The sequence below is a fragment of the Oncorhynchus masou genome, chromosome 31 (genome assembly GCF_036934945.1).
Source record: "Oncorhynchus masou masou isolate Uvic2021 chromosome 31, UVic_Omas_1.1, whole genome shotgun sequence".
Classification (NCBI taxonomy): Eukaryota; Metazoa; Chordata; class Actinopteri; order Salmoniformes; family Salmonidae; genus Oncorhynchus; species Oncorhynchus masou.
In genome coordinates, this window is record NC_088242.1 from 49,129,733 (window position 1) to 49,156,805 (window position 27,073).

General features: G+C 42.0%; 1 protein-coding gene across 3 annotated transcripts; it reads right to left on the reverse strand.

Moving 5' to 3' along the window:
• Window positions 1-597: 597 nt before the first annotated feature.
• Window positions 598-17,947, reverse strand: LOC135524051 (HMG box-containing protein 1-like). Of its 3 annotated transcripts, XM_064951199.1 has the most exons (12): window positions 17,907-17,947; window positions 16,377-16,555; window positions 15,914-16,100; window positions 15,486-15,609; window positions 14,946-15,057; window positions 12,035-12,153; window positions 11,709-11,865; window positions 11,066-11,210; window positions 10,608-10,895; window positions 10,167-10,308; window positions 8,288-8,330; window positions 598-7,197 (listed from the first exon to the last, which is right to left on the reverse strand). In XM_064951199.1, the coding sequence occupies exons 2-11, from the start codon at window positions 16,516-16,518 to the stop codon at window positions 8,313-8,315; spliced, it is 1,434 nt and encodes a 477-aa protein (XP_064807271.1). In that variant the 5' UTR covers window positions 16,519-16,555; window positions 17,907-17,947; the 3' UTR covers window positions 598-7,197; window positions 8,288-8,312. The 3 variants fall into 3 exon arrangements, with proteins under 3 accessions (XP_064807271.1, XP_064807270.1, XP_064807268.1); XM_064951198.1 differs by having other exon boundaries at window positions 598-8,330; window positions 17,912-17,947; XM_064951196.1 differs by having other exon boundaries at window positions 598-8,330.
• Window positions 17,948-27,073: the final 9,126 nt, after the last annotated feature.

The following is a 27,073-nucleotide window of genomic DNA, read 5'->3' on the forward strand; positions in this document are numbered from 1 at the left end:
AAACCTAGGAGATCAGTGTTTTTTACCCCTTTTTCATGGTATCCAATTGGTAGTTACAATCTTGTCTCATCGCTGCAACTACCGTACAACTCGGGAGAGGCGAAAGTCGAGAGACGTGTGTCCTCCGAAACACAACCCAGCCAAGCCGCACTGCTTCTTGACACAATGCCTACTTAACCCGGAAGCCAGTCGCACCAATGTGTCGGAGGAAACACAGTACACCTGGCAACAGTGTCAGCGTGCACTGCGTCGCTAGTGCATGATGGGACAAGGACATCCCTGCAGACAAAATACTCACCTATCCCGGACAGTGCTGGGCCAATTGTGCGTGCCCCATGGGTCTCCCGGTTGCGGCCGGCTGCGACAGAGCCTGGACTCGAACCCAGAATCTATAGTGGCACAGTTAGCACTGCGATGCAGTACCTTAGACCACTGCACCACTCGGAAGGAAAACCTGAGAGATCTGAGGGAAATCTTTATCTTTGCTAAGATCATCTTACAAATTATTCATGAAAACTGAGCTGTCCCTCCTACAATTAGCTGGCTACCTCTTAAATACTCAAGACGTGCAAAAAAATAAAAGATAGGACAGGTGAATAAGATTGCAAGTTTAAACTTTTATTTAAAATATAGTACTTTGTATTTATTTTGAGTTTGGTGGGGCGTGGACCTGTACATTATCAACAACAAAGCTGTATAAATTCAACGCCATGGCAACCTGCAAGCAAAACATCACATGACCTGTACTAGCCTGGGTGCCAGTCTTTTTATGCTGTACTGCCAACTCCTTGTCATTCATTGTCATGCCATAGAGCACAAAACAGACTGGCACTCAGGCTAGACCTACTGTATACAGTTTGGCCATGTTTGTGTCAATGTAAAAACTGATAGATCTCTTGAAGATATATCGTATGTCATTTTATACACAGGTAACTGCCAAATAAAGGAAACCCCAACATCAAGCCTCTAGATTTCAGTCCAAAAATAAATCATAAGGAATAAGGTATCTATTTCTGAGAGGAGAAAACTCCAATAAATAAATACATTTTAAACCCATGTTTCGTCATGTTATTTGGGACCAAACTTTTTACAACCTATTTTTTTTACAGGCCGATACTGGTTTACCTTCAGACGACTCCCCTGAAGCTTGGTTTGAGATCTAAAATGATTGTGGGGGCTGTCTTGTTAGACTTCAGTGCAGATTTTGACATTATCAATCATAGTCTGCTGCTGGAAAAACGTATGTGTTATGGCTTTATAATGTGGGAAAAGAGTTACTTCTCTAACAGAACACAGCTGTGTTCTTTAATGGAAGCCTCTCAAATATAATCCAGTTAGAATCAGGAATTCCCCAGTGTAGCTGTTTAGGACCCTTGCTTTTTTAAATTTTTGCTAGCGACATGCCACTGACTTCGAGTAAAGCCAGAGTGCCTATGTATGCAGATGACTCAACACTCAACAAAGAGCTGCAGTTAGTTTCAGAGTGGGTGGCAAGGAATAAGTTAGCCCTAAATATTTCTACAACTAAAAGCATTGTATTTGGAACAAAACTCTCACTAAACCCTAAACCTCAACTAAATATTGTAATAAATCATGTGGAACTTGAGCAAGTTGAGACGACTGAACTGCTTGGAGTAGCCCTAGATTGTAAACTGTCATGGTTAAAACATATTGATACAACAGTAGCTAAGATGGGGAGAAGTCTGTCCATAATAAATTGCTACTCTGCCTTCTTAACAACACTTTCATCAAGGCAGGTTCTACAGGCCCTAGTTTTGTCACACCTTGACTACTGTTCAGTCATATGGTCAGGTGCCACAAAAAAGGACTTTGGAAATTTGCAATTGGCTCAGAACAGAGCAGCACGGCTGGCCCTTGGATGTACACAGAGAGCTCATATTAATAATATGCATGTCAATCTCTCGTGGCTGAAAGTGGAGGAGAGATTGACTTCATCACTACTTTTATTTATGAGAGGTATTGACATGTTGAATGCACCGAGCTGTCTGTGTAAACTACTGTCACACAGCTTGGATACCCATGCATACCCCATAAGACATGCCACAAGAGGTCTCTTCACAGTCCCCAAGTCCAGAACAGACTATGGGAGGCACACAGTACTACATAGAGTCATGACAACATGGAACTCCTTTCCACATCAAGTAACTCATGCCAGCAGTAAAATTTGATTTTTAAAAAACATATAAAAAAAACACCTTATGAAACAGCGGGGACTGTGATGCAACACAAACATTGGCGCATACACACACACACGATAACATAAGCACTACACATACACATGGATTTAGTACTGTAGATATGTGGTAGTGGTGGAGTAGGGGCCTGAGGGCACACAGTGTGTTGTGAAATCTGTAAATGTATTGTAATGTTTTAAAAATGGTATAAACTGCCTTAATTTTGCTGGATCCCAGGAAGAGTAGCTAATAGGGATCCATAATAAATACAAACACACACACACACACACACACACACACACACACACACACACACACACACACACACACACACACACACACACACACACACACACACACACACACACACACACACACACACACACACCCTTTAAACCCCTATTTCAAAATAATGGGCAACTGGGCATTTTTATACATTACCCTTAGCATGATGTGATGTTTTAATTGCTTAATTAACTCAGGAACCACATATGTGTGGAAGCAGCTGCTTTCGATATACTTTGTATCCCTCATTACTCACGTTTCCTTTATTTTGGCAGTTACCAGTAGCTTCCACTAGCATACATTTAATTGGTTGTACTGTATAAGATTACATATGTACTGTATATAAAGTGCAAAAAGAAATTAAAACACTAAAAGTGAAGGCTTGGGCCTGAAGTGCTGTTTGGATGAGTGTGCAAAACATCCATGTGTAGAAACATACATCATCATCGGCACACGACCAGCTGGTTTAGCAACTAGATGCCTGATTCACACTAAAGGGCTAAGCCAAGCCTAGCCGAGCTGTACTGAGAGGCCTGGTTATACATCTATCACAGTTAATGAAACCATGCTAGAAAGCACAATGTGAAAATAAAATATCCAAGCCATAATAGTTTGGTTCGACCCTACAGTGTGAATCAGGAAACAGGGTATCTGAGTTATGTTCATTAGAGCATGGAAGGAAACCTTTCAAAATGTTTTGCAATGGAACAATAACATAAGGGTTCTCCTTCAAATACTCATTTCGATGTATCACATATGGGGATTCGCTAGGATCACCAATACTCTTGGAAGGGCCAATAGAAATCATATGTTGGAGACAGAGTGGAAAATGAGGTGAGCCCCTCATCTTCTTATAATGAGCCACTCTCCAAGCCTATGGTCATTCTCGTTCATCTTCTTCGTGAGGACTATTGCTCTCTAGATCTCAGCATGACTGGAGCCCTGTTTCCTGCTTATTTGCTCTGAAGCGAACCGTGTGGGATATTTTTGCTGAGCGTAGCTCTTCAGACCCTGTTGAGAGGTTGAGTACTGAACGAAAGGTTTTTGCTTTGTGTCAATTGCTTTTCTACTTCTCAGTGAATACAGGATTTTTTTATGAATACAGGATTTTGAATACTTCTTCCTTCAGATACATTGCCTGCTCTGTCTAGAGAGAGCCCACTTCCCACATCTATCCGGACTGATTTGCTGCACCCGATAGAAGCGAACACCCTGTGAGGGCCATGGGAGACCCCATCCCAAAAACGGTGACCACGCCATTTGGGGCGGGAGAGCTGATAAACCAATGAAATAGAGGGATGCCGTATGCTTTTTCAACTATGTTACCTACCCTCCCTTTTCCGTCTACACAGAGCAAGGGAATAGGGCCTCAACCCTCATCTTCGAGCCCCTCGATGGCCAGTGACTTTCGGGCAGCAGTTACAGTGCCTTGCGAAAGTATTCGGCCCCCTTGAACTTTGCGACCTTTTGCCACATTTCAGGCTTCAAACATAAAGATATAAAACTGTATTTTTTTTGTGAAGAATCAACAAGTGGGACACAATCATGAAGTGGAACGACATTTATTGGATATTTCAAACTTTTTTAACAAATCAAAAACTGAAAAATTGGGCGTGCAAAATTATTCAGCCCCCTTAAGTTAATACTTTGTAGCGCCACCTTTTGCTGCGATTACAGCTGTAAGTCGCTTGGGGTATGTCTCTATCAGTTTTGCACATCGAGAGACTGAAATTGTTTCCCATTCCTCCTTGCAAAACAGCTCGAGCTCAGTGAGGTTGGATGGAGAGCATTCGTGAACAGCAGTTTTCAGTTCTTTCCACAGATTCTCGATTGGATTCAGGTCTGGACTTTGACTTGGCCATTCTAACACCTGGATATGTTTATTTTTGAACCATTCCATTGTAGATTTTGCTTTATGTTTTGGATCATTGTCTTGTTGGAAGACAAATCCGCGTCCCAGTCTCAGGTCTTTTGCAGACTCCATCAGGTTTTCTTCCAGAATGATCCTGTATTTGGCTCCATCCATCTTCCCATCAATTTTAACCATCTTCCCTGTCCCTGCTGAAGAAAAGCAGGCCCAAACCATGATGCTGCCACCACCATGTTTGACAGTGGGGATGGTGGCTCAGGGTGATGAGCTGTGTTGCTTTTACGCCAAACATAACGTTTTGCATTGTTGCCAAAAAGTTCAATTTTGGTTTCATCTGACCAGAGCACCTTCTTCCACATGTTTAGTGTGTCTCCCAGGTGGCTTGTGGCAAACTTTAAACAACACTTTTTATGGATATCTTTAAGAAATGGCTTTCTTCTTGCCACTCTTCCATAAAGGCCAGATTTATGCAATATACGACTGATTGTTGTCCTATGGACAGAGTCTCCCACCTCAGCTGTAGATCTCTGCAGTTCATCCAGAGTGATCATGGGCCTCTTGGCCGCATCTCTGATCAGTCTTCTCCTTGAATGAGCTGAAAGTTTAGAGGGACGGCCAGGTCTTGGTAGATTTGCAGTGGTCTGATACTCCTTCCATTTCAATATTATCGCTTGCACAGTGCTCCTTGGGATGTTTAAAGCTTGGGAAATCTTTTTGTATCCAAATCCGGCTTTAAACTTCTTCACAGCAGTATCTCGGACCTGCCTGGTGTGTTCCTTGTTCTTCATGATGCTCTCTGCGCTTTTAACGGACCTCTGAGACTATCACAGTACAGGTGCATTTATACGGAGACTTGATTACACACAGGTAGATTGTATTTATCATCATTAGTCATTTAGTTCAACATTGGATCATTCAGAGATCCTCACTGAACTTCTGGAGAGAGTTTGCTGCACTGAAAGTAAAGGGGCTGAATAATTTTGCACGCCCAATTTTTCAGTTTTTGATTTGTTACAAAAGTTTGAAATATCCAATAAATGTCGTTCCACTTCATGATTGTGTCCCACTTGTTGTTGATTCTTCACAAAAAAATACAGTTTTATATCTTTATGTTTGAAGCCTGAAATGTGGCAAATGTTCGCGAAGTTCAAGGGGGCCGAATACTTTCGCAAGGCACTGTATATCCTACTCACAACCAGTCCTGGCAGCTATTGGCGCATGCAGGGTTTATACCCTAGCAAACAAAGCAATTCTCTACTCTCTCGGGGCATTGCTGGTGACATAATTTTTTAAATATTTTATTTTTATTTTAAGGAAGAAGAAATGCAGGTCTTCGACTCTTGAAAAAGAGGGCCAACCTTTATGCATGCTCTCTGTTTTACAGAAGTGGTATGACTAAACAGATTGTTTCGTCCTACACTGTGTTCCATGGTCTTATGCTCCTTGCAGGACTTTTTTGGACAGAGAGAAGGTCTGGTGGACCAACGCGTCAAACTTGTTGGCCTTCGTTAGCCAATACAGAAAGAACGGGAGAAACTCCCATTGCATAGGCATTGGCTTAATCGGCTTAATCTACCAACCAATCGTCACCTACAACACCTTCCCACTCTTTGCAGTCATGTGATTCTCCAAAATTAAATTATGACAAATCGCTCCCATAAAATTCTATGGTCACTCCCACTAAGGCCAACTTTGAATCGTTGATATCCAAGGCTTATATTGCGCCGTGCGCAATAGCCTAGGGATGAGGTTACTCGACCTGGGACATGTCTATTGTGCTTAAGATTCTTTCACAGCAGCTACTAGCCGCTGAGAAGCAATATTCCTCCATCTTTTGCTTTTGGCATCCCTAAAGTGAGTGTGTGGACAGTGCTCTACCAGCCACTGTTCACACCCGCATTCTACCCAGGGATTTTCAGGCTAACCCTATACCTAACCCCATCCTTTGGTCCACCTTGGAGCCTATAAGGGCGTTCCTGTTGTTGTCCAGTACACGCATTGCACATCTACTTGGATTGAACGAAGGCTCAGGCAAGGGTGTAATGCTTTCAATCATTTGGTTACCACCCTCGAAAGAGACATATCTCATTAAACTGAGATTTGCGCACCATGTTTTGGGCTTCCCCTCACTTTGTTATGAAGTTTTCCCAACAACTTGTTTCTGCAACTTCTTGCATGCGCACTTCCTCAGCTTCGGAGCCTCTGAGGGTTGCTGATGTTGGGACTACCCTGGCTTCGGTGAGCATGTTTGCGATACGAGAGTTGGCCATATCACCATAGAGCATGTGATATATTGAAATTAGTATTTGAAAGAGAACTTAAGGTTACTTTCGTAACCCTGATTCTCTGATATAATTAGATGTATCACAGCATTTCACTGCTCACAAGAGTGCGAGGAGAAGTATGCTTGAGAATGAAAAGAGGCCAGGAGAGTGGTTCCTTATAAGGAGTTAAGGGGGATCAGCTCCTTCACCACTCTACCTGTGTCTCCAACAGACGCTTTTGGTTGGTCCTTCTGAGAGTAATAATAATAATAAACAAAAAACAGAGATCAAAACAAGACAATGCGAGACTAGGCAAGGCACACAATTGACCCAGCTTCGTCCGGGTTTGGCCGGTGTAGGCCATCATTGTAAATAAGAATTTGTTCTTAACCGACTTGCGTAGTTAAATAAAGGTTAAATTAAAAAAATTGGCCCGGCAGCAATGTTCCAACATCAAGTGGAAAGCGTTTCCAGAAGAGTAGAGGCTGTTATATCAGCAAAGGAGGACCAACTCCATATTAATGTCCATGATTTTGGAATGAGATGTTCGACGAGCAGGTGTCCACATACTTTTGGTCATGTACTGTATGATACAATGCATGAAAGGCTTTATCAATCTGTGCAATATATTGAGTTGTACAAATATAAGTCAATATGAACTACAGCTGAAAAGAGAAAAAACACCATTTTAAGCTTCCGTATTAAACCATTTAATAAGGCATCTATAAATTGTGTGGTCACCATTTATTCATCATTACGCCCACATTTATAAACCATTTACTAATAATTAGTAAAGTATTTTTACAGTCCCTAAAGTGAGCACTATTTATACTTTATGAATATTTTATAAATATTTTGAGTGACCAGTGTAATTTCTCACAAAAAGATGGACATGCCATTGGTAGACATTCCTGCATGATTAATAAATGATGAGCAAGCGGTTTGTAAATGCCTTATAAATGCTTTATTATGGACCCTTAAAATAAAATGTTACCAAAGCTATTTAAAATCCCCCTTATTTATTTTACAATTAAAAATATAACTTTTGTATCACTGCTCCTCCTTCCTTAACTGAACTTAGCACCACTGGGTCTCAAGTAGGATTCTCAATTTCCAGTAACTCTACCAAAATTCTCAAGTTTTCCAGAATTCCTGGTTGGAGGATTCTGGATTTCTTGCTTATACCCTCCTGATTCTGGGAATCTTTCAACCTGAATTTCTGGAAAACCTGGGGAATCTTTAGAAAGTTACCAGAATTTTGCAACCCTAATCTCAAGGTTTCATGCCTCGAAATATGAAATTACCTGAAGAAATTAAACTGAGCCTTTCCTTTTTTTTATAGAGGAATAACAAGCCATCTCTTGTCATTTTAAAATGTAAGAAAATATAAGCACGGTTAGTTACACTAGATGACCTGCTTTTTAATATATAGTTCATAGTTGTCGTTTTATCTTGTAGGCCTATCTATAAGGTCTCTTAGTTATAAAAGAAAGTGTATTCAGCATCACAGTTATGTCTCATCAATTTGACAGGTGAGCAGAGAGAGAGAGTAGCCTGGTTCCAGGTCTGTTTGTGCTGTCTTATGGTCCAACAACCATAGGTGGCTATACAGCACAAACAGATCTGGGACCAGGCTAGAGAGGCTAGTGGGGTCGCCTGGTCGGTCTGTTCACCTGGTCGGTCTGTTCACCAGGCCATCTATTGGTGCTGGGACCCCTGAGGAGAGAGAAAGAGAGCGGTGGAGGGTAAAGGCCCAATGCAGACGTTTTTATGTCAATATCAAATCATTTCTGGGTAACAATTAAGTACCTTACTCTAATAGATTTATAGGACTGTCTGGGAGTGGTCTGAGTGGCGAAGGGAAAACTGAAAACTAGCTGTTATTGGCAGAGAGTTTTAGAAGTCTTTGTAATTGGCCTATTAACCAATTTACGGCATGGTGATGTCACATTGGAAAGCTGAAACTCCCGCCCATGCAAACCTGCTGATTAGAACATCCTATGTAGATTGTATTTTCAAAAAGAAACCATCAGGAAATAACACTGATCACATGGTTTAACACTTTTACAGTGTTTGTTTAACCAGCTGTTAATATTATACAAAACACAGGAAAACTGAATTTTTAGTGTACTGAGCCTTTAAAGCATGCTCAGAACTTACACACAGCGTTATTATACCTAGAGTGTGCACCTCCTATCTTTCCATTGATAGGCTGCTGTGACATTTTTGGCAATGTGCCCTATAGGTTTTATAAATCTGTGACCTTACATCATCACTATTTGTTTTAGCTAAGCCCTGAATTTGGCACAGTTGCCTGGTAAACTATATACCTGGATAATTTCAGTTGGAACTTTATGATCATGCCTATAATAACAGTCCTTACCAAGTTGGTTTAAACCAGAGGGTTTGAATCTCGCTCAGGAACTTATGTCCAGGACAGAAATTGGGCCTTCGAAATAAGATCAGATCAGTGTCATGCCTATTACACCTTACTGAGTTCTTTATGATAAGTGACCACGTTTACATGCGCACAGTATTCCGGATAGTAGCTCGTAACTCCTATAGAATTATGCATTTCTTGCAGTAAAATGATACCACAAATGATAATTTTGTCTTGAGAAGAGGAGTGGAGAAATATGATTTATTTCTTTCAGCATCTCAGAAAATGTGAATGTGCGTGTAATGTTATCTTTGACACTGTTATGCAAGCAGACAGTATTTCAACAACATAAAATATGTTCCCAAAATGAACTGAAGCCTTATCAGAAAGGTTTCATCTTTTTCACAGCTTTTAATTTCCTTAAAACCGGTCAAACTGATGGCATTTGTACATTTTGCACAGGACCAATCATTCCACTGTTTTGGAGTTATTGCATTTTCTTCCCGGTCCCTAAACGAAACAGACAACTTTACCGGTATTAATTAGGTTACTAACACGTTCATTCTATCAATGTAAGACATTATTCTGGTGAGCACTACTTTATTTAGTCTTCTTGGGTAACAAGTTATGACAGAAGAGAAGCTGCATGTATCTAACTATACTGTAGTTGACAAACAAATGGTCTACCAAATGTCAGAAATTATAATATGGCCTACCAAATGTCGTAAATTATAAGCAGAAAGTTGTCTAAATTAGGAGTGAAAGTTGCCAGTTGGCTATATGGTCCAGTACGGAGTATCAGCAAAATGTATTATTATGGAATTATGGTGTATCGAACTGCGAAGGTAGCCTACTTTTTTAAATGATTTGTTTGACAATCAGATGAAAACATCATCACACAACACCCATGATATGCGAAATTGACCCTACACAGACAGCAAAAACCAACCGTAAATGGGATAAGATGTTTACATGCCACAGTATCCAGTCTAAGATCAGCATATATCCCAGGCATCTTATCCGGCTTTCCTACAGCCAGGATAAAAGCTTTTCGGGTTATTGTAAACCGGATATGATGTTTGTGTGTCAACTCGAAATCTGAATACTTGGGTATCCAGAATAATAAGGGAATATTGGTCTGCATGTAAACGTGGTCACTGTGATCAACTTACTGAGTTGGTTCTCTTGCGTTTCCAGCAGTCAGGGTTGAGTCTCTTCTGCTCGTCAGCCAGAGCCTTGGCCTCCATGGTGTACATCCTCCTCTCCTCGTTCTTCATCTTCTTCCACTTATCACCCAGGATTACACTGATGGCTCTGTATAGGGACACAAGGACATACTATAATTTATACCATAATTCATTAATTAATTCAATCACTCATGTGTGTGGAACTTTATTAATTACTGTGAGAGACAACACTCTTTTCTCTGCTACTGTAATCCTACCTGTGGCTCTGGTCTAAAGCAATAATCTACTCAGAGACGTTCCTAACATAGAGATCCTTTCATTTTGTAAACAATTTGTCAGAACAGGACGAATGTACTACTGACCATCCCCCCCATAAAATTACGTTTTACACGCATGCACACACACACGTTTGGTCTGCCTACCCACCTGTTATCCTTCCCAGGGTACATCTGTGTGTACTCCAACCGGTACTTCTTAGCGAAGAGCATGAAGGCGTTCATTGGCCGCTTGCATTTGGTGGGTGTGGCCCCGCCAGGGGCTGTCCCTGAGGTATTGCTCCTGTTTGATTTGCTGGTGGAGGAGGGGTGGAAGGAACTGGAGAGTTTCTCTGGGTCAGGGGAGACAGCGCCACTGCTGGACTGGGAGGTCCTATGCTGCCTGGCCATGCTGCTCAGCACATAGACAGCTGAAGAGTCCAGAGGGGTGAAGTCATAACTGGAGAGGGATATGAAGAGATAGGGAAGATTAACACAATTTATATAATTTCACTAAAATCTTATCTACTGTGTCATACTGAGGCATTGATATTGCCTGAATAAACTAAGCCCTCGGGAGCATATACCAGTGTGCAGACATTTTTGTTTAACATTGGTATTATTCTGTACCTCCTGAAGGTGTCGAAGACAACAGAGTCGTCACAGTTTATGGAGTCTCTGTGGCCTGGAGGAAGACATAGGTCCCCCACCTGCATCTCATAGCAGGGGATACCGTGCTGCACCACCGTCAGGCTGGGATAGAACGAGGACCAGCCTGGGACAGGAAAAGACATGGAATTGTAAACATTTTTTTTTTAAATACACAAAAAATATGTACATCTGGCCTGTACTATAAGGCCCTATCACCATACAGTCTCAAAGATTATCCTACCAATTGGCCTATCCGCTTCCATGGAACATCAAGAGCTGAACATTTGCTTAATCAATCTGATGATAGGGGCGGCAGGGTAGCCTAGAGGTTAGAGATTTGGACTAGTAACTGAAAGTTTGCAAGTTCAAATCCCCGAGCTGACAAGGTACAAATCTGTCGTTAACCCACTGTTCCTAGGCCGTCATTGAAAATAAGAATTGAATTGAAAATAAGAATTTGTTCTTAACTGACTTGCCTAGTTAAATTAAGGTAAATAAAATATCTAGGACTTCAGACTAATACCATCTACATTTGTCATTTGGCACGCAGTTCCAGTTTGCCATGTTCCCTTAACTGATTCAGTTATCTTGTTAACAATTCAAAGACATTTAGTTCTTTTACCTTTGTTTTTCACAAAGAAGGGGTGATCAAATCTGCACTCTGCCGTTAAGAGGCCATCTTCTGGCGAGCCGGGGTCAAAGGTGAGTTTGAGGACAGCCTGGCCGTACGACACGTTCTCCTCATGGGCCACTAGCTTCAGACCTTCCGAACCGTAGCTCTGTAAATCAATCAACATCCAGAGAAAAAAATGTGAGAGGGAGTCTAGCCAATCATATCAGATCTGGCTATTAGCAAGGGCATGTTCATAAGGCATCAAACGGAAGAAAACAAACAAACAGGGAGGGATTAGCTGGATTGTTTTTTTGTTGCTGTAAAACATTTGCTACCTTTCGGGCAGTGGACGGCATTATTCTCTCATCATCATCTGACTCGTCATCAGAGTCTCCCAGGTCCTCAGCCTCTTGCCACTCCTTGTTAGAACCCCTGTGGAACCGCAACCGGGTGCCTGAATAGGAGGATAACAGCAAAACATTTAGTCAAATAGAGTAAGTAGAGAGAGAGAGACAGATATTTCTTCTTGCCTTGAGACTTGACTTTTGATGCTTCTTATTGATACATCCTTACTTACCAAGAAGTACAAACCGTATTGGCCTGTCATACTGCTGTCTGAACACCAGAGGCTGATATTTCCCTATTAATTTATGTTCACTCTGGATTAAGTTAGCAACTCACACAGAGGAAACACAGGCTTTAAAAAATATAAATATTTAATATAACAATTTTCATTACAGAGTTATCTCAGCTCTACTGAGGAAAAAAATAAGTGATATACAATACAAACAACATACATCTAGAAACAAGGCAGGTAAAATAGCAATAGTAGGCTAGTTGCTAAATACCTTTTAGTTTGGGATTAGGACAATGAAAAAAACTATGTCTAGAGAAGTGGGTTTTAATAAGGCCCGTTTTAAAAGTTCTGAGTGATGGAGCAGCTCTCAGATGGTCAGGGAGAGCATTCCATAGGCGAGGGGCAAGGGAGCAGAAGGTTCGGTCCCCCATAGTACGGAGACGTGTCTTGGGGACTTGAAGCAGCAGGGAATGGCTGGAGCGGAGAGTGCGTAGTGGTTCGCTGATTGAGATGAGGTCGCTGATGTTGGTCGGGCTCAATCCATTCAAGGATTTAAATATAAGCATGATGACTTTGAAATCGATCCTGTTGTTGACCGGTAGCTAGTGGATTTGGGTCAGGATCGTTGTAATGTGGTCTGACTTCTTTCTCTTGGTTAGGACCCTGGCAGCACTGTTCTGGATTAGTTGGAGCCGCTGTAGTGATTGCTGGGAGGCCCCCAAACAGCACATTGCCGTAGTTGATCAGAGAGAAGATGAAGCCATGAATGAGTTTCTCTGTATCTGGCTGGGAGATGGTATGACCCGGAGAGATGGAATAACTATGTTTTACATACTTGTTTTATGTGGGCATCAAAGGACAGAGAAGAATACAACTTGACTCCTAGGTTGGAGACGACATTTGTCATGACTGTCCTGACCAGGTCAGGTTACAGGAGACCACAACCCTACAGATTACCCTCACACCCCTGGTAAATCTCAGGCCACAGACAAATTCCTTTGTCCTGTTACTATGGAGAACCAGCCTCAGAACATTAAACATGAAATAAAGGGACTTTGGAACAATGGTTTCCGTCAGCCACAATGGTGGTCAAGACGATAGATGGAATATGAAAATGTATGTCATTTTTGTTTTGTTACTAAAGGTTAATAGATGACGTTATTACGAAAATATTGTAATGTGAAGAGTTTTCCTAGTATATGTTTGATGTTTATACATTGTATGTTGTATGGAAAATATCCAAATCAAAGAGAATGTTTTGGGGAAGATTAAATGTTAAGTTAGTTGTCTAAAATTGGATTTGAATCAAATCTAGACCTTGCCCCATTAACTTGGTACGCCCAGAGAATTGCCCTAAAGGGAGTTACGCCCACTTCTGACCCAAGGGTATAAAACCTGTGAGTATAGAATTTACAGGAAGACTACCTAACCCAAGCTGCAGCAAGGTCTAAAAAGTCAACAAACCCAGAACGCAACGCAAGTTTGAAGACAAAGAAATCATTTTCTACCCAAGCTACGGATGAGTAGCTGTGTCTAAGCAGGTGAATTCAAGTCGAACCACCTAGCCTCCATCTCGCATCGAATCGTGGTATCTAAAGGGTTTCATTCCTATGCTGCGAGCTCTGAGCTACAGAGCTGTCTGTCCTCAGAAGACCCCTTCCAGAGCAAAGGGTGAGGGAACAGACTCCTAAGCCAAAAGGACACTGACATCGGGAGGACAGTCAGAGAGGTGCGCCGGAGTAGTGCGTCATCGAGCAGCCTGGACGGTCCACGCAGAGAATCCTCGGAGATCATCCCCACGTAATTACATCATTATATTCTGACTCATAAGAGCGGCAGTTTTGGGCAAGGCTAGGGTTAGAATAAGCATAGCTGACAAATTCACCCAAATGTATATTTCTCTTGTGTACTTTCTTTTTTCTCTCTCTTTTGAAATCCCCATTGTGGGTAACACACACCATAGTGTGTTGGCCCGTTATACTAAGTTCTAATCAATAGCCGATAATGTGTTTTGTCTATGTGTATCCTTTATTATAATTTTAGCTTTTTAGTAAATAAATATTCAACTAAGATTGGTGTGGTCCGTGCAGATTCACGGGCTATACAACGTTCAGAACGAGATTGGTAGAGGCAACTGGTTAATTAGCGGCTGTTGTAAAAATCGATATTCTGATATTCTTTGAGTTAATTTGGGAAATAGAAACTCAATAAAAACTAGTTTTCCCATGGTGCCCCAGGTTAATGAGTTAATCATTGCTTGATTCAGTTAATCACGCAATTAGAAACTTTAATCATTCGATGAACAACAGTCGTCACATTAACTAATACAACGTCACGACACAGTGGACAGGTGGATGGCCTAGCCATTGACTGTAAGGCAGATGTTTCCAGCACTGATGACCTGCTTGGGTGTCCCAATAAGCATAGCCTCAATCTTGCTACTGATCAACTGGAGGAAGTTCTCTTTCATCCATGCCATGCCACATATCTGTGATATGTTGCCTGATACAGTTCTGAATCCAGACTGCACAGCCACTTGTTATCAATGTGTTAGCTAGACTTTTTCCACAAGTAAAAGGTAAATGCACTCAAGGCCATAATTCTAGGAAAAGCTTATCAATTTCTCTCTGTGTATGTGTGTGTGTGCGCGCGCCTGCGTGCGTCCATACCTTTCAGGAAACAGTGCCAGGCAGTTGAGGGCCAGGAGTTAGACCAACCCATGTCCTCATCATCAGAGAAGGATGACATAGAGAACACACCAGACTCTGACTCACTGCTGGCCTGAATGGGGGATGTTCAAACAAAGAGAAACATATTACAAAACAGTTGAATAGCACGTCATAAATTGCAGTTGTTGTCGCAAAGTTATAGAACAGTTACATTGCCCTGAATGAAGCATGCCCATCAGGGTTGGCCAAAGCCACTTCAATTCAGTTCATCAAGGAAATTCCAAAATTAATTTCCAATCCATAGATAGAACATTTGAATTTCAGTGAGGGATTTCAGTTTACTTCCTGAATTGACTAAACTAAAATGGAATTGACCACAATGAACACTAACGGTCATACATAATCTTGTAGTAAATAGTCTAGGTGACGTGACACATACAAAAACATTTTATTCATTCATTCAGTATAGGAGTGGAGAGGGTGATAGGGTCCACACACAGGAAATGGTTGAACTGAAAGGTAAATGGTGAAAGTTCGTACTCTGACACGTCTGCTGCGCTCCCTAAGGTGACCCCTAGAGGGGCTGGGTGCACTGCTAGCCAGGGGAGGTCGGGCGTAAGAATGTAAACTACGACTGGTGGCAAAGATGTGCATAGGAGACGACCTGATGAGAGGAATAAAGAGAAATACATATCAATTATCAATACATTAACAATCTAACACCATCACTTTGCCCATCCATGAGACAACCTGATAAGGAGAAATACAGATATACATATCAAATTCGACATATCATACCTAATGCTTTGTTGATGTGTGGCTCTATCTGTGTGTCTGTCTGTGTGTGTATGTGTGTGTGTGTACCATGTGCCTTTGTGTGACATGCATGTGTATTGTGTACCACGTGTGTGTATGCTACAGTAAATGAGTGTGCATATGCGTTGTCAACCCCTAAACACAACAGGTACCTCTTGATGGGAGGAGGCTCCTGCAGTAGGGGGCTCTGAGGGCTGGTGGCGATGTTAGCTAGCTCAGTCAGCCAATTGGTGTGAGGGTAACCAGCTATACAGTCCTGATGTGACACCCCAGTTCCCACATGGAACAGCACCAGAGAGGACTGGTTCTCCTCTACCTCCTGCAGCTCTGGCAGGTCATCTGGAGCGGGAGGGGAGTGAGGTTGGTCAGGGTTGTGCTTATTAGTGTTCAGAATATAATTAAATAGAACATTCCTGTCCTTTATGGTAACACTTTATATTGCAGTCTTATACCTGTATACTGTATACTCTGTGTGTGTGTGTGTGTGTGTGTGTGTGTGTGTGTGTGTGTGTGTGTGTGTGTGTGTGTGTGTGTGTGTGTGTGTGTGTGTGTGTGTGTGTGTGTGTGTGTGTGTGTGTGTGTGTGTGGACCTATTACATAATAGCAGATATTTACCATACTCTATGGGAGTAGGGGGGCAGCCAGGTGATGAGGACAGAGCCTCATTGCATTTCAGAAGATCAAAAGAGTCTTGAATTCTATTTGCATCCATCTTGTATTTCTCAACTTGTTCAGTCTTATTAACTTCCCATAACATATTACGCCATGTCAGCTGGAAAGTCTGTAGACAGCCACTGGAGACAACGATAAATTACAATTTCAGAATCTGTCCACAACAGGTATATATATAAAACATACAAAATTACGAATTAATATTCTTTGAATTATTTGGTTAAACGCTAGGCCTATGTAATTTATGTTTGCATTGAATATTAATAGGTGAATAATAAAAAGCACTGGTTAAAAGCATAGATGACTGCATTACTCTACAATTACGAATCCCCATTTCATGTGGCAATAACACATTATGGCCATAATAAATCAAATCAAATCTACAGGTCATTAAATAGGGGATAAAATGCCTCTATATAACAAAGTCCTTTGTCTGTGTAGACTAGATAAAGAACAGTCATGTGATCACATGCGTGCAGCCCTTGTTTATAAACTTTGGGAACTTCGCGCACGCGCACCAGAGCTCATTCATTCATAACTGCGTAACAAGCACTGGTCAATAACGCTGTTATGATCATACAAAAAATCACAAAATATCGAGAGAAAATAGCAATATTATTTCATAGATAAAGGCGAATTGAGAAATATCAACGTGGCATGCCACCTCGTCTGAGCACTGTAGGCTACATTATAAAGGATCAGCTGAAGGCAATAACAAGCTTTCTGCTTCGTAGCTGTGGCCAAATGAAATGTAGCCATTTTTTTAGGTTATCGTAGAAACTTAAATTGTCAAGTTAAGATTATATCTAAAGTTGGGCTTTATTATATGTATTTATTTATTCTAGATATGGCTTTCTAGATATCCGATAACTAATCTTGCGCAATTTATTTCTTGACATTTTGATTCTTGGAAAACTAGCTAAAACATAGAATGACACTTATTACTCTTAGAAATGTGAAACGTTAACATTAGCCTATAGCCAACTGTCCAATTACTTTTTTCTATAATGCAATATTGTTATTGTGTTGAGTGCTGTCACAAGGGAATAAGCTTTCTTGTCTAATAGCTAGAAAATAACCAAGCTCACTTGTAAACAAAACAATGTCAACAAGTTCAGACACGACAACGCTTGCGCCCCACTGTTCGAGATTGTCAAATGAATGAACCGAAAATGTACATCGAGTCCGAAGTTTTTTCCCGAAACATTGTTTTACTACCTTTAAAGCAGGCTGTATTTGTCACTATATTAATATATAGCTAGCAATCTGCTAGCCTAGCAAGCTAATGTTACAACCAAAATAACAAACATAACAATGAACAAAATATCTCTAGAATAAATTGTCAATCGACATCGAACGGTCGAATGACAACTGTCCCACTCCACCAAACTATACGCGCTGAATAAAGAAAATTACACTGCTTATTTCTCAAGATTAGTTAGACTTTTGTTTCTTAGAAATCTGTTATTTTACCAAACCTGTCGCCATCAAGTTACTCTCTGGCTTCATTGAAGGGGTGGGAAGGAATACTTCCAAAACCGGTCATCTATTGGTGGATAAAAACGTCAGTAAAGATAATCTCTAATCGTTATTGGTGGGTTCATGACAGCACTAAAAGGGCCTGGTTTGGTTTGTTAATCAAACGCCCATTGGCTGAATGTGCACGTCCGTTATTTCCCAGAAACAGATGATTGGTCATAACAAGGAGAATACAATTAATCCTTTGTTATTGCAACTCACAGGAATGTTCTTATATTATCTCTGTTGAATAACAGTGTAATATCAACATTGTCTGAACTCATTTTAACAAAGGCTTGCATGTTATGAAGAGATCCAAATACAGTATTCTCTTTTCCACCCCTTTTTTTCTTAACAACAAATCAATACAGGAAGCACACGAGGGCACAAGTATATATGGATAATATACAATGGACAATTGAGCTAGGGTGTCACACCCTGACCATAGTTTGCTTTGTATGTTTCTATGTTTTGGTTGGTCAGGGTGTGAGCTGAGTGGGCATTCTATGTTACATGTCTAGTTTATCTAGTTCTATGTTTGGCCTGATATGGTTCTCAATCAAAAGGCAGGTGTTAGTCATTGTCTCTGATTGGGAACCATATTTAGGTAGCCTGTTTGGTGTTGGGTTTTGTGGGTGATTGTTCCTGTTCCTGTGTTAGTTTGCACCAGTTTAGGCTGTTTCGGTTTTCACGGTACGCTTGTTGTTTTTGTATTGATTCGTGTTTCATTAAAACATGAATCTAAATAGCCACGCCGCATTTTGGTCCGACTCTCCTTCACCTAAAGAAAGCCGTTACATAGGGGGTACAATATCACATTACACAAGGATCTTAAGGGACATACACTTAGAATTCTAACAGCTTTTTGTTAGTAGAGTATTCAATTTTCAAGTAAGTTCAATTGCTTTTTGTAGGGTAAGAAAATGTTGTTTTTTTTTTGTAAATTTACATTTGTGAATATGAAATTGGACCAAAAGAATAATGAAATTAATTACATAAATGTTTCAGCTTATTCCTATCGTAGGTAAAGTATCCAAGCAGTACATCTCTCCACAATAGACCTTCATAAATGTGTTCAATTATAAATCTACTGATGTCTTGCCACAGTTTTCTTACATGAATACAATGCCAGAAAGGATGCAACACCGTTTCTGGGTGATCATTACAAAAGGAGCAATTTGAGTTCATGTTTTCCTTAAACTTCTTCATATAGTGGTTGGCAGGATAATATTTATGAACAATTTTAAAGGAAACTTCCTTAATTTTGTTAACAAGTAGGTATGTGTGTGGCAACCGCCAAACTTCTTTCCAACAGATATTATCAATAAATCCATTCCATGACCTCCTGCTGAAACAACGTTCGTATCGCTCTGTTGTTGAATGGACCAGAAGAGAACAAATCTTTCCTACTGTTGAGTCAACATGGTCAACAGAAGGTAGGCTCTGAGGGTCAGGTCTTGACACGTTCCTGAATAATAAAGCAACACCTGAAGGAATTGCATCTAAAACAATTGCAAAATCTTTAGGTGTTACAGGGACCTTGTAAAGTGATAAGAATTCTTTATAACTGAGTAGAAGACCCTCTGCATTTACCAGTTGGCTCACCAATAGGATATTAATTCGGAACCAATATTCTAAAAACAAAGAAGTATTTTTATACAATATATCCCGATTATTCCATATGTGTGTTGAAAAATTATGTCCATGACAAGGACCATGACAAGAGAACCTGCCGATGAAAAGCAGAAACTTTCACTGGAACTTTGTCAATATTATAATTGCAAACCAACATGAAGTTAAGGTCACCAAAAGTAGAGAAGGAATGATGATAGAAGTGGGTCTTCTTAAGAATAATTTTATCCAATTGATATTAAAACTATTATTTAAGGTAGTAACGTCCAGAAAATTCAGCCCAACATTCTCATAAGTGTTCATTACAACAGTTTTCCTAATGTAATGGGTACGGTTTCTCCACAGAAAGTTAAAAACGTGTCACTGTCACGTTCTGACCTTTATTTCCCTTGTTTTGTCATTATTTAGTATGGTCGGGGCGTGAGTTGGGGTGGGCAGTCTATGTTTGTTTTTCTATGATTTGGGGATTTCTATGTTTCGGCCTAGTATGGTTCTCAATCAGAGGCAGGTGTCATTAGTTGTCTCTGATTGAGAATCATACTTAGGTAGCCTGGGTTTCACTGTTTGTTTGTGGGTGATTGTCTGTTAGTTGCTTGTGTCAGCACAGTTCTCATAACTTCACGGTCGTTATTCGTTTATTGTTTTGTATAGTTTGTATTCAGTGTTCAGTGGTTTCTTTAATGAAAAAATCATCATGAACACATACCACGCTGCATTTTGGTCCGCTTCATACGACGATCGTGACAGAATCACCCACCAACCAAGGACCAAGCGGCGTGGTAAACAGAGGCAGCAGCAAAAGCAGCAGCAGGAGAAGCAACAGGTGCAGCAGGAGCAACAGCAGCAGCAATGGGAGAGGCAGCACTATTTGGAGAAGTGGACTTGGGAGGAGATCCTAGACGGGAAAGGACCCTGGGCAGAGCCAGGGGAATATTGCCGCCCCAAAGCCGAGTTGAAGGCAGCGAAAGCAGAGAGGCGGCATTATGAGGAGCTGACATGGCAGAGCGGCTGGAAGCCCGAGAGGCAGCCCTAAAAATGTATTGGGGGTGGCACAGGGAGAGTGGCAGTCAGGAGCCAGACCTGAGCCAACTCCCCCTGTTTACCGTAAGGAGCCATGGATGTTATCGGCGCTGTCAGCGAAGCTGAGGGCTGAGTCTGAGAGCGTCGAGGACTTATTGGACAGAATGGAGGAGAGTGAACGGATGGGAGATGAGGAGACACTCGAGGAGGTGTTAATAGAATTGGGGGAGTGTGAAGAGAGAGAGCAGTTGATTTGGCATAGTATGCAAGGCATTCGCCCTGAGGTGCGTGTCCCCAGCCCGGTACCACCAGTGCCGGTACCCCGCACCAGGCTGTCTCTCCGTCCCATCAATACAGGTGCTCACGCATGTCCGGCGCTACCAGAGCTTCCACCCCTCAGTCCAGAGGGGTCAGAGCCCCTCAGTCCAGAGGCGCCAGAGCCCCTCAGTCCAGAGGCGCCAGAGCCCCTCAGTCCAGAGGCGCCAGAGCCCCTCAGTCCAGAGGCGCCAGAGCCCCTCAGTCCAGCGCTGCCGGAGTCATCCTTCACCCCGGCGCTGCCGGAACCTCCCGTCCATTCGGGACCCATTTCTAGGGTCCCCAGTCCGAGGTCGGCGGCGAGGGTCGCCGTGTTTAGGATGCCACGGAGGCGGACAATGAGGCGGCGGACAAAGACTGTGTTGAAGTGGGGTCCACGTCCCGCGCCAGAGCTGCCACCGCGGACAGACGCCCACCCAGACCCTCCCCTATAGATTCAGGTTTTGCGGCCGGAGTCCACACCTTTGGGGGGGGGGGTACTGTCACCTTCTGACCTTTATTTCCTTTTTTTGTCATTATTTAGTATGATCAGGGCGTGAGTTGGGGTGGGCAGTCTGTTTGTTTTTCTATTATTTGGGGATTTCTATGTTTCGGCCTAGTATGGTTGGTTCTCAATCAGAGGCAGGTGTCATTAGTTGTCTCTGATTGAGAATCATACTTAGGTAGCCTGGGTTTCACTGTTTGTTTGTGGGTGATTTTCTGTTAGTTGCTTGTGTCAGTACAGTTCTCATTATAGCTTCACTGTCGTTATTCGTTTATTGTTTTGTATAGTTTGTATTCAGTGTTCAGTGCTTTCTTTAATTAAAAAATCATCATGAACACATACCGCGCTGCATTTTGGTCCGCTTCATATGACGATTGTGACACTCACACAATCTTTGACAGCCATGAGTTCACATTTATTAATGTTAGAATATATACCGGACTCTTTTGAAAAGGATTGTATCACATTGTTCGATATGGGAATTTGGTTAGCATCTTTCAGAAAGAGTGTAGTATCGTCAGCCAGCTGGCTTACAACACTTCTTTTTTAGGCTTAGGTATCAGTGTTATTAACCCCTGACTCATTGTAGGAGGGGGAACATTGGTTTTAATACCCTCTAAAAAATACTTCAAATAGGAAGGGAGCTACTTGTTAAAAAAATAATTTGTAAAATTCTGATGTTCCCCCTCCAGTATTTATGCTGCAGTAGTTTGTGTCAAGGGGCTAGGGTCAGTTTGTTATATCTGGAGTACTTCTCCTATCCTATCCGGTGTCCTGTGTGAATTTAAGTATGCTCTCTCTAATTCTCTCTTAAGGATATGGCTAAAGGGCTATAAGAACTGGTCGTATAGTGCGTTCGGAACAGAGAGTAAAAGGAGCAGGTTTCTGGGCGCGGAAGAATAGATTCAAGGGATAATGTACAGACAAGGGTATGGTAGGATGTGAATACAGTGGAGGTAAACCTAGGCATTGAGTGACGATGAGAGAGGTTTTGTCTCTAGAGACATAATTTAGACCAGGTGAGGTCACCGCATGTGTGGGAGGTGAAACAAAAGGGCTAGCTAGCTAAGGCATATTGAGCAGGGCTGGAATCTCTACAGTGAAAAAAGACAATAATCACTAACCAGAACAGCAATGGACAAGAGACATTTACATTATGAAGAGGCATGCATAGCAGAGTGATCATAGGGGTCAGTGGGAGACTAGACAAGCTGGAGACACAGCGATTTAGACAGCTAGCGGGACGGGGCTAGCAGGCTAGCAGAAGGGCCTTAGGGGGACGTCGTGACGGAAGAAGTCTGTTGTAGCCTCCTCGGACGGTCACGTCGGCAGACCAGTCGTGTTGGATCGGCAGGGCTCCGTGTAGGCAGTAAAAGAGTCCATGCCAATTGTCAAAATAGGTATTGCAGCCCAAGAAATTGGCTGATGGTCAAATCAAACTAATTTATTCATATAGCCCTTCATACATCAGCTGATATCTCAAAGTGCTGTACAGAAACCCAGCCTAAAACCCCAAACTGCAAGCAATGCAGGTGTAGAACCACGGTGGCTAGGAAAAACTCCCTAGAAAGGCCAAAACCTAGGAAGAAACCTAGAGAGGAACCAGGCTATGTGGGGTGGCCAGTCCTCTTCTGGCTGTGCCGGGTGGAGATTATAACAGAACATGGCCAAGATGTTCAAATGTTCATAAATGACCAGCATGATCAAATAACAATAATCACAGGCAGAACAGTTGAAACTGGAGCAGCAGCACGGCCAGGTGGACTGGGGACAGCAAGGAGTCATCATGTCAGGTAGTCCTGAGGCATGGTCCTAGGGCTCAGTTCCCCCGAGAGAGAGAGAAAGAGAGAATTAGAGAGAGCATACTTAAATTCACACAGGAAACTGACCCTAGCCCCTTGACACATAAACTACTGCAGCATAAATACTGGAGGCTGAGACAGGAGGGGTCAGGAGACACTATGTCCCCATCCGATGACACCCCCGGACAGGGCCAAACAGGAAGGATTTAACCCCACCCACTTTGCCAAAGCACAGCCCCCACACCACTAGAGGGATATCTTCAACCACCAACTTACCATCCTGAGACAAGGCCGAGTATAGCCGACAAAGATCTCCACCACGGCACAACCCATGGGGGGGCGCCAACCCAGACAGGAAGATCACATCAGTGACTCAACCCACTCAAGTGACGCACCCCTCCTAGGGACGGTATGAAAGAGCCCTAGTAAGCCAGTGACCCCTGTAATAGTGTTAGAGGCAGAGAATCCCAGTGGAAAGAGGGGAACCGGCCAGGCAGAGACAGCAAGGGCGGTTCGTTGCTCCAGAGCCTTTCCGTTCACCTTCACACTCCTGGGCCAGACTACACTCAATCATATAACCCACTGAAGAGATGAGTCTTCAGTAAAGACTTAAATGTTGAGACCGAGTTTGCGTCTCTTACATGGGTAGGCAGACCATTCCATAAAAATGGAGCTCTATTAGGAGAAAGCCCTGCCTCCAGCTGTTTGCTTAGAAATTCTAGGGACAATTAGGAGGCCTGCGTCTTGTGACCGTAGCATACGTGTAGGTATGTACGGCAGGACCAAATCAGAGAGATAGGTAGGAGCAAGCACATGTAATGCTTTGTAGGTTAGCAGTAAAACCTTGAAATCAGCCCTTGCCTTGACAGGAAGCCAGTGTAGGGAGGCTAGCACTGGAGTAATATGATCAAATGTCTTGGTTCTAGTCAGGATTCCATCAGCCGTATTTAGCACTAACTGAAGTTTATTTAGTGCTTTTTCCGGGTAGCCGGAAAGTAGAGCATTGCAGTAGTCTAACCTAGAAGTGACAAAAGCATGGATTAATTTTTCTGCATCATTTTTGGACAGAACATTTCTGATTTTTGCAATGTTACGTAGTCCTTGAAAAGGTCTTGATATGTTCTTCAAAAGAGAGATCAGGGTCCAGAGTAACGCCAAGGTCCTTCACCGTTTTATTTGAGACGACTGTACAACCATTAAGATTAAGTGTCAGATTCAACAGAAGATCTCTTTGTTTCTTGGGACCTAGAACAAGCATCTCTGTTTTGTCCGAGTTTAAAAGTAGAACGCTTGCAGCCATCCACTTCCTTATGTCTGAAACACATGCTTCTAGCGTGGTCAATTTTGGGGCTTCACCATGTTTCATTGAAATGTACAGCTGTGTGTCATCTGCATAGCAGTGAAAGTTAATATTATGTTTTCGAATGACATCCCCAAGAGGTAAAATATATAGTGAAAACAATAGTGGTCCTAAAACGGAACCTTGAGGAACAACGAAATTTACAGTTGATTTGTCAGAGGACAAACCATTCACAGAGACAAACTGATATCTTTCCTACAGATAAGATCTAAACCAGGCCAGAACTTGTCCGTGTAGACCAATTTGGGTTTCCAATCTCTCCAAAAGAATGTGGTGATCGATGGTATCAGTAGCAGCACTAAGGTCTAGGAGCACGAGGACAGATGCAGAGCCTCGGTCTGATGCCATTAAAAGGTCATTTACCACCTTCACAAGTGCAGCCTCAGTGCTATGATGGGGTCTAAAACCAGACTGAAGCATTTCCTATACATTGTTTGTCTTCAGGAAGGCAGTGAGTTGCTGCGCAACAGCCTTTTCTAAAAGTTTTGAGAGGAATGGAAGATTCAATATAGGCCGATAGTTTTTTTTTTTCTGGGTCAATGTTTGGCATTTTCAAGAGAGGCTTTATTACTGCCACTTTTAGTGCGTTTGGTACACATCCGGTGGATAGAGAGCCATTTATTATGTTCAACATATTAGGGCCAGGCACAGGAAGCAGCTCTTTCTGTAGTTTAGTTGGAATAGGGTCCAGTATGCAGCTTGAAGGTTTAGAGACCATGATTATTTTCATCATTGTGTCAAGAGATATAGTACTAAAACACTTTAGTGTCTCTCTTGATCCTAGATCCTGGCCGAGTTGTGCAGACTCGGGACAACTGATCTTTGAAGGAATACACAGATTTAAAGAAGAGTCCATAATTTGCTTTCGGTCCTCTTCAGCTAACAGTCCGATATGCTCTAGACAGCTAGCCGGCTGTGGCTAGATAGCCGTTGCTGACCCCATGCTTACATCTTTATCACAAATAAGACACCTTGCTTTCCCTGGTGCCAATTCCATGTAATAGTCCCACGGTGGTGCTCTGCTTTTCTCTGCCATCTGTAAAACACACACACAGCTCTGAAGTAACAATGATACTGAAGTCTGCTTAGGAGACAAATACTCTCAACTGTTTGAATAAAAATAGAGTTTAAGCTACCTGTGATGAATGTTGAAAACAAAAACTGTAATTTCTATATGCAGGAAATCCTATTTTATTAATGGACATGGTAAGAATTGACTACCAAAGTGCGAGTCATAATTCCCATGACACCTTCTAGCAAAATCTGAAAAGTGGTTCCTTCATTCATTTATTCCATAGGATATTTTTAGATTCACTTACAATAAGGTCTGTGTTTCGTGTAGGCTTACACCACCTTGCCAATTGTATAACTGTGTAGATATCCATAGGACAAGGTCACTCTGATCAATATTGTTTAAAGATATATATATATATATATCATTTTTTGTTGTTGAGTGGATTGATGAAAATATTTTGACAAACGTTACCTTATCCTAGTGAGATTTACACGGGTATCAAAACGCCAAGGCGGTTTAAGCCTGCACGAAACACAGACCTTATTTGAAGTAGATCAAGACATTCTCTATGGAAGACATGAACGGTAAAATAATGAAGGAACCCCTTTCAAGTTCAGCCGCGAGTTATTACAGGATTTATAACGCGTCGACTATTTCTCTCTAAACCATAAACCCTTGACTATTGCGAGCCTGCTGCTGCCTACCACCCTCAGTCAGACTGCTCTATCAAATATCAAATCATAGACTTAACTATAATAAACACACAGAAATACGAGCCTTAGGTCAAAACCTCGAAAACAAAACGTTTATTCCGTTCCATATTTTATCTAGCGGGTAGCATCCTTGATTCTAAATATTCCTGTTACATTGAACAACCTTCAATGTTATGTCATAATTACTTAAAATTCTTGCAAATTAGTTTGCAAAGTTCCAGGCAGCCCAAACTGTTGCATATACCCTGACTCTGCGTGCAATGAACGCAAGAGAAGTGACACAATTTCACCTGGTTAATATTGCCTGCCAACCTGGATTTATTTTAGCTAAATATGCAGGTTTAAAAATATATACTTGTGTATTGATTTTAAGAAAGGCATTGATGTTTATGGTTAAGTACACATTGGAGCAACGACAGTCGTCGGCAGTAAAAGGGGTCCAGGCCAATTGGCAAAATATGTATTGTAGCCCAAGGAGTGGCTGATGGACCTCTTCAGCTTGCCGGGAGATGGGCCTAGCACGAGGCTAGATCCAGTCTCATTGGTGCTTGCTTCGGGACAGAAACATTAGCTGCGATGATCCAGGTGAAAAGGTTCAGAGCTTGCGGTAGGAAACCGAAGATGTGGAGAAAAAACAGTCCGGTATGCTCTGGGTTGAATCCCGCTGTGCAGACTGGCAGGAGTTGACCGGCCTAAGTTTAGCTGATGACCGCTAGCAGTGGCTAACTGACTATTAGCTAGTAGCTAGTTAGCTGGCTAGCTTCTGTTGGGGGTTCTGGTT

Excerpts from the sequence above, each read along its gene's own strand:
- LOC135524051 (XM_064951198.1), bottom strand. The coding sequence starts at position 16,518 with ATGTTATGGGAAGTTAATAAGACTGAACAAGTTGAGAAATACAAGATG. Across the intron at positions 15,610-15,913 it reads GAGCCTCCTCCCATCAAGAG|GTCGTCTCCTATGCACATCT; the intron begins GTACCTGTTGTG and ends TCCTCTCATCAG. Across the intron at positions 11,211-11,708 it reads CTTCTTTGTGAAAAACAAAG|GCTGGTCCTCGTTCTATCCC; the intron begins GTAAAAGAACTA and ends TTCCTGTCCCAG.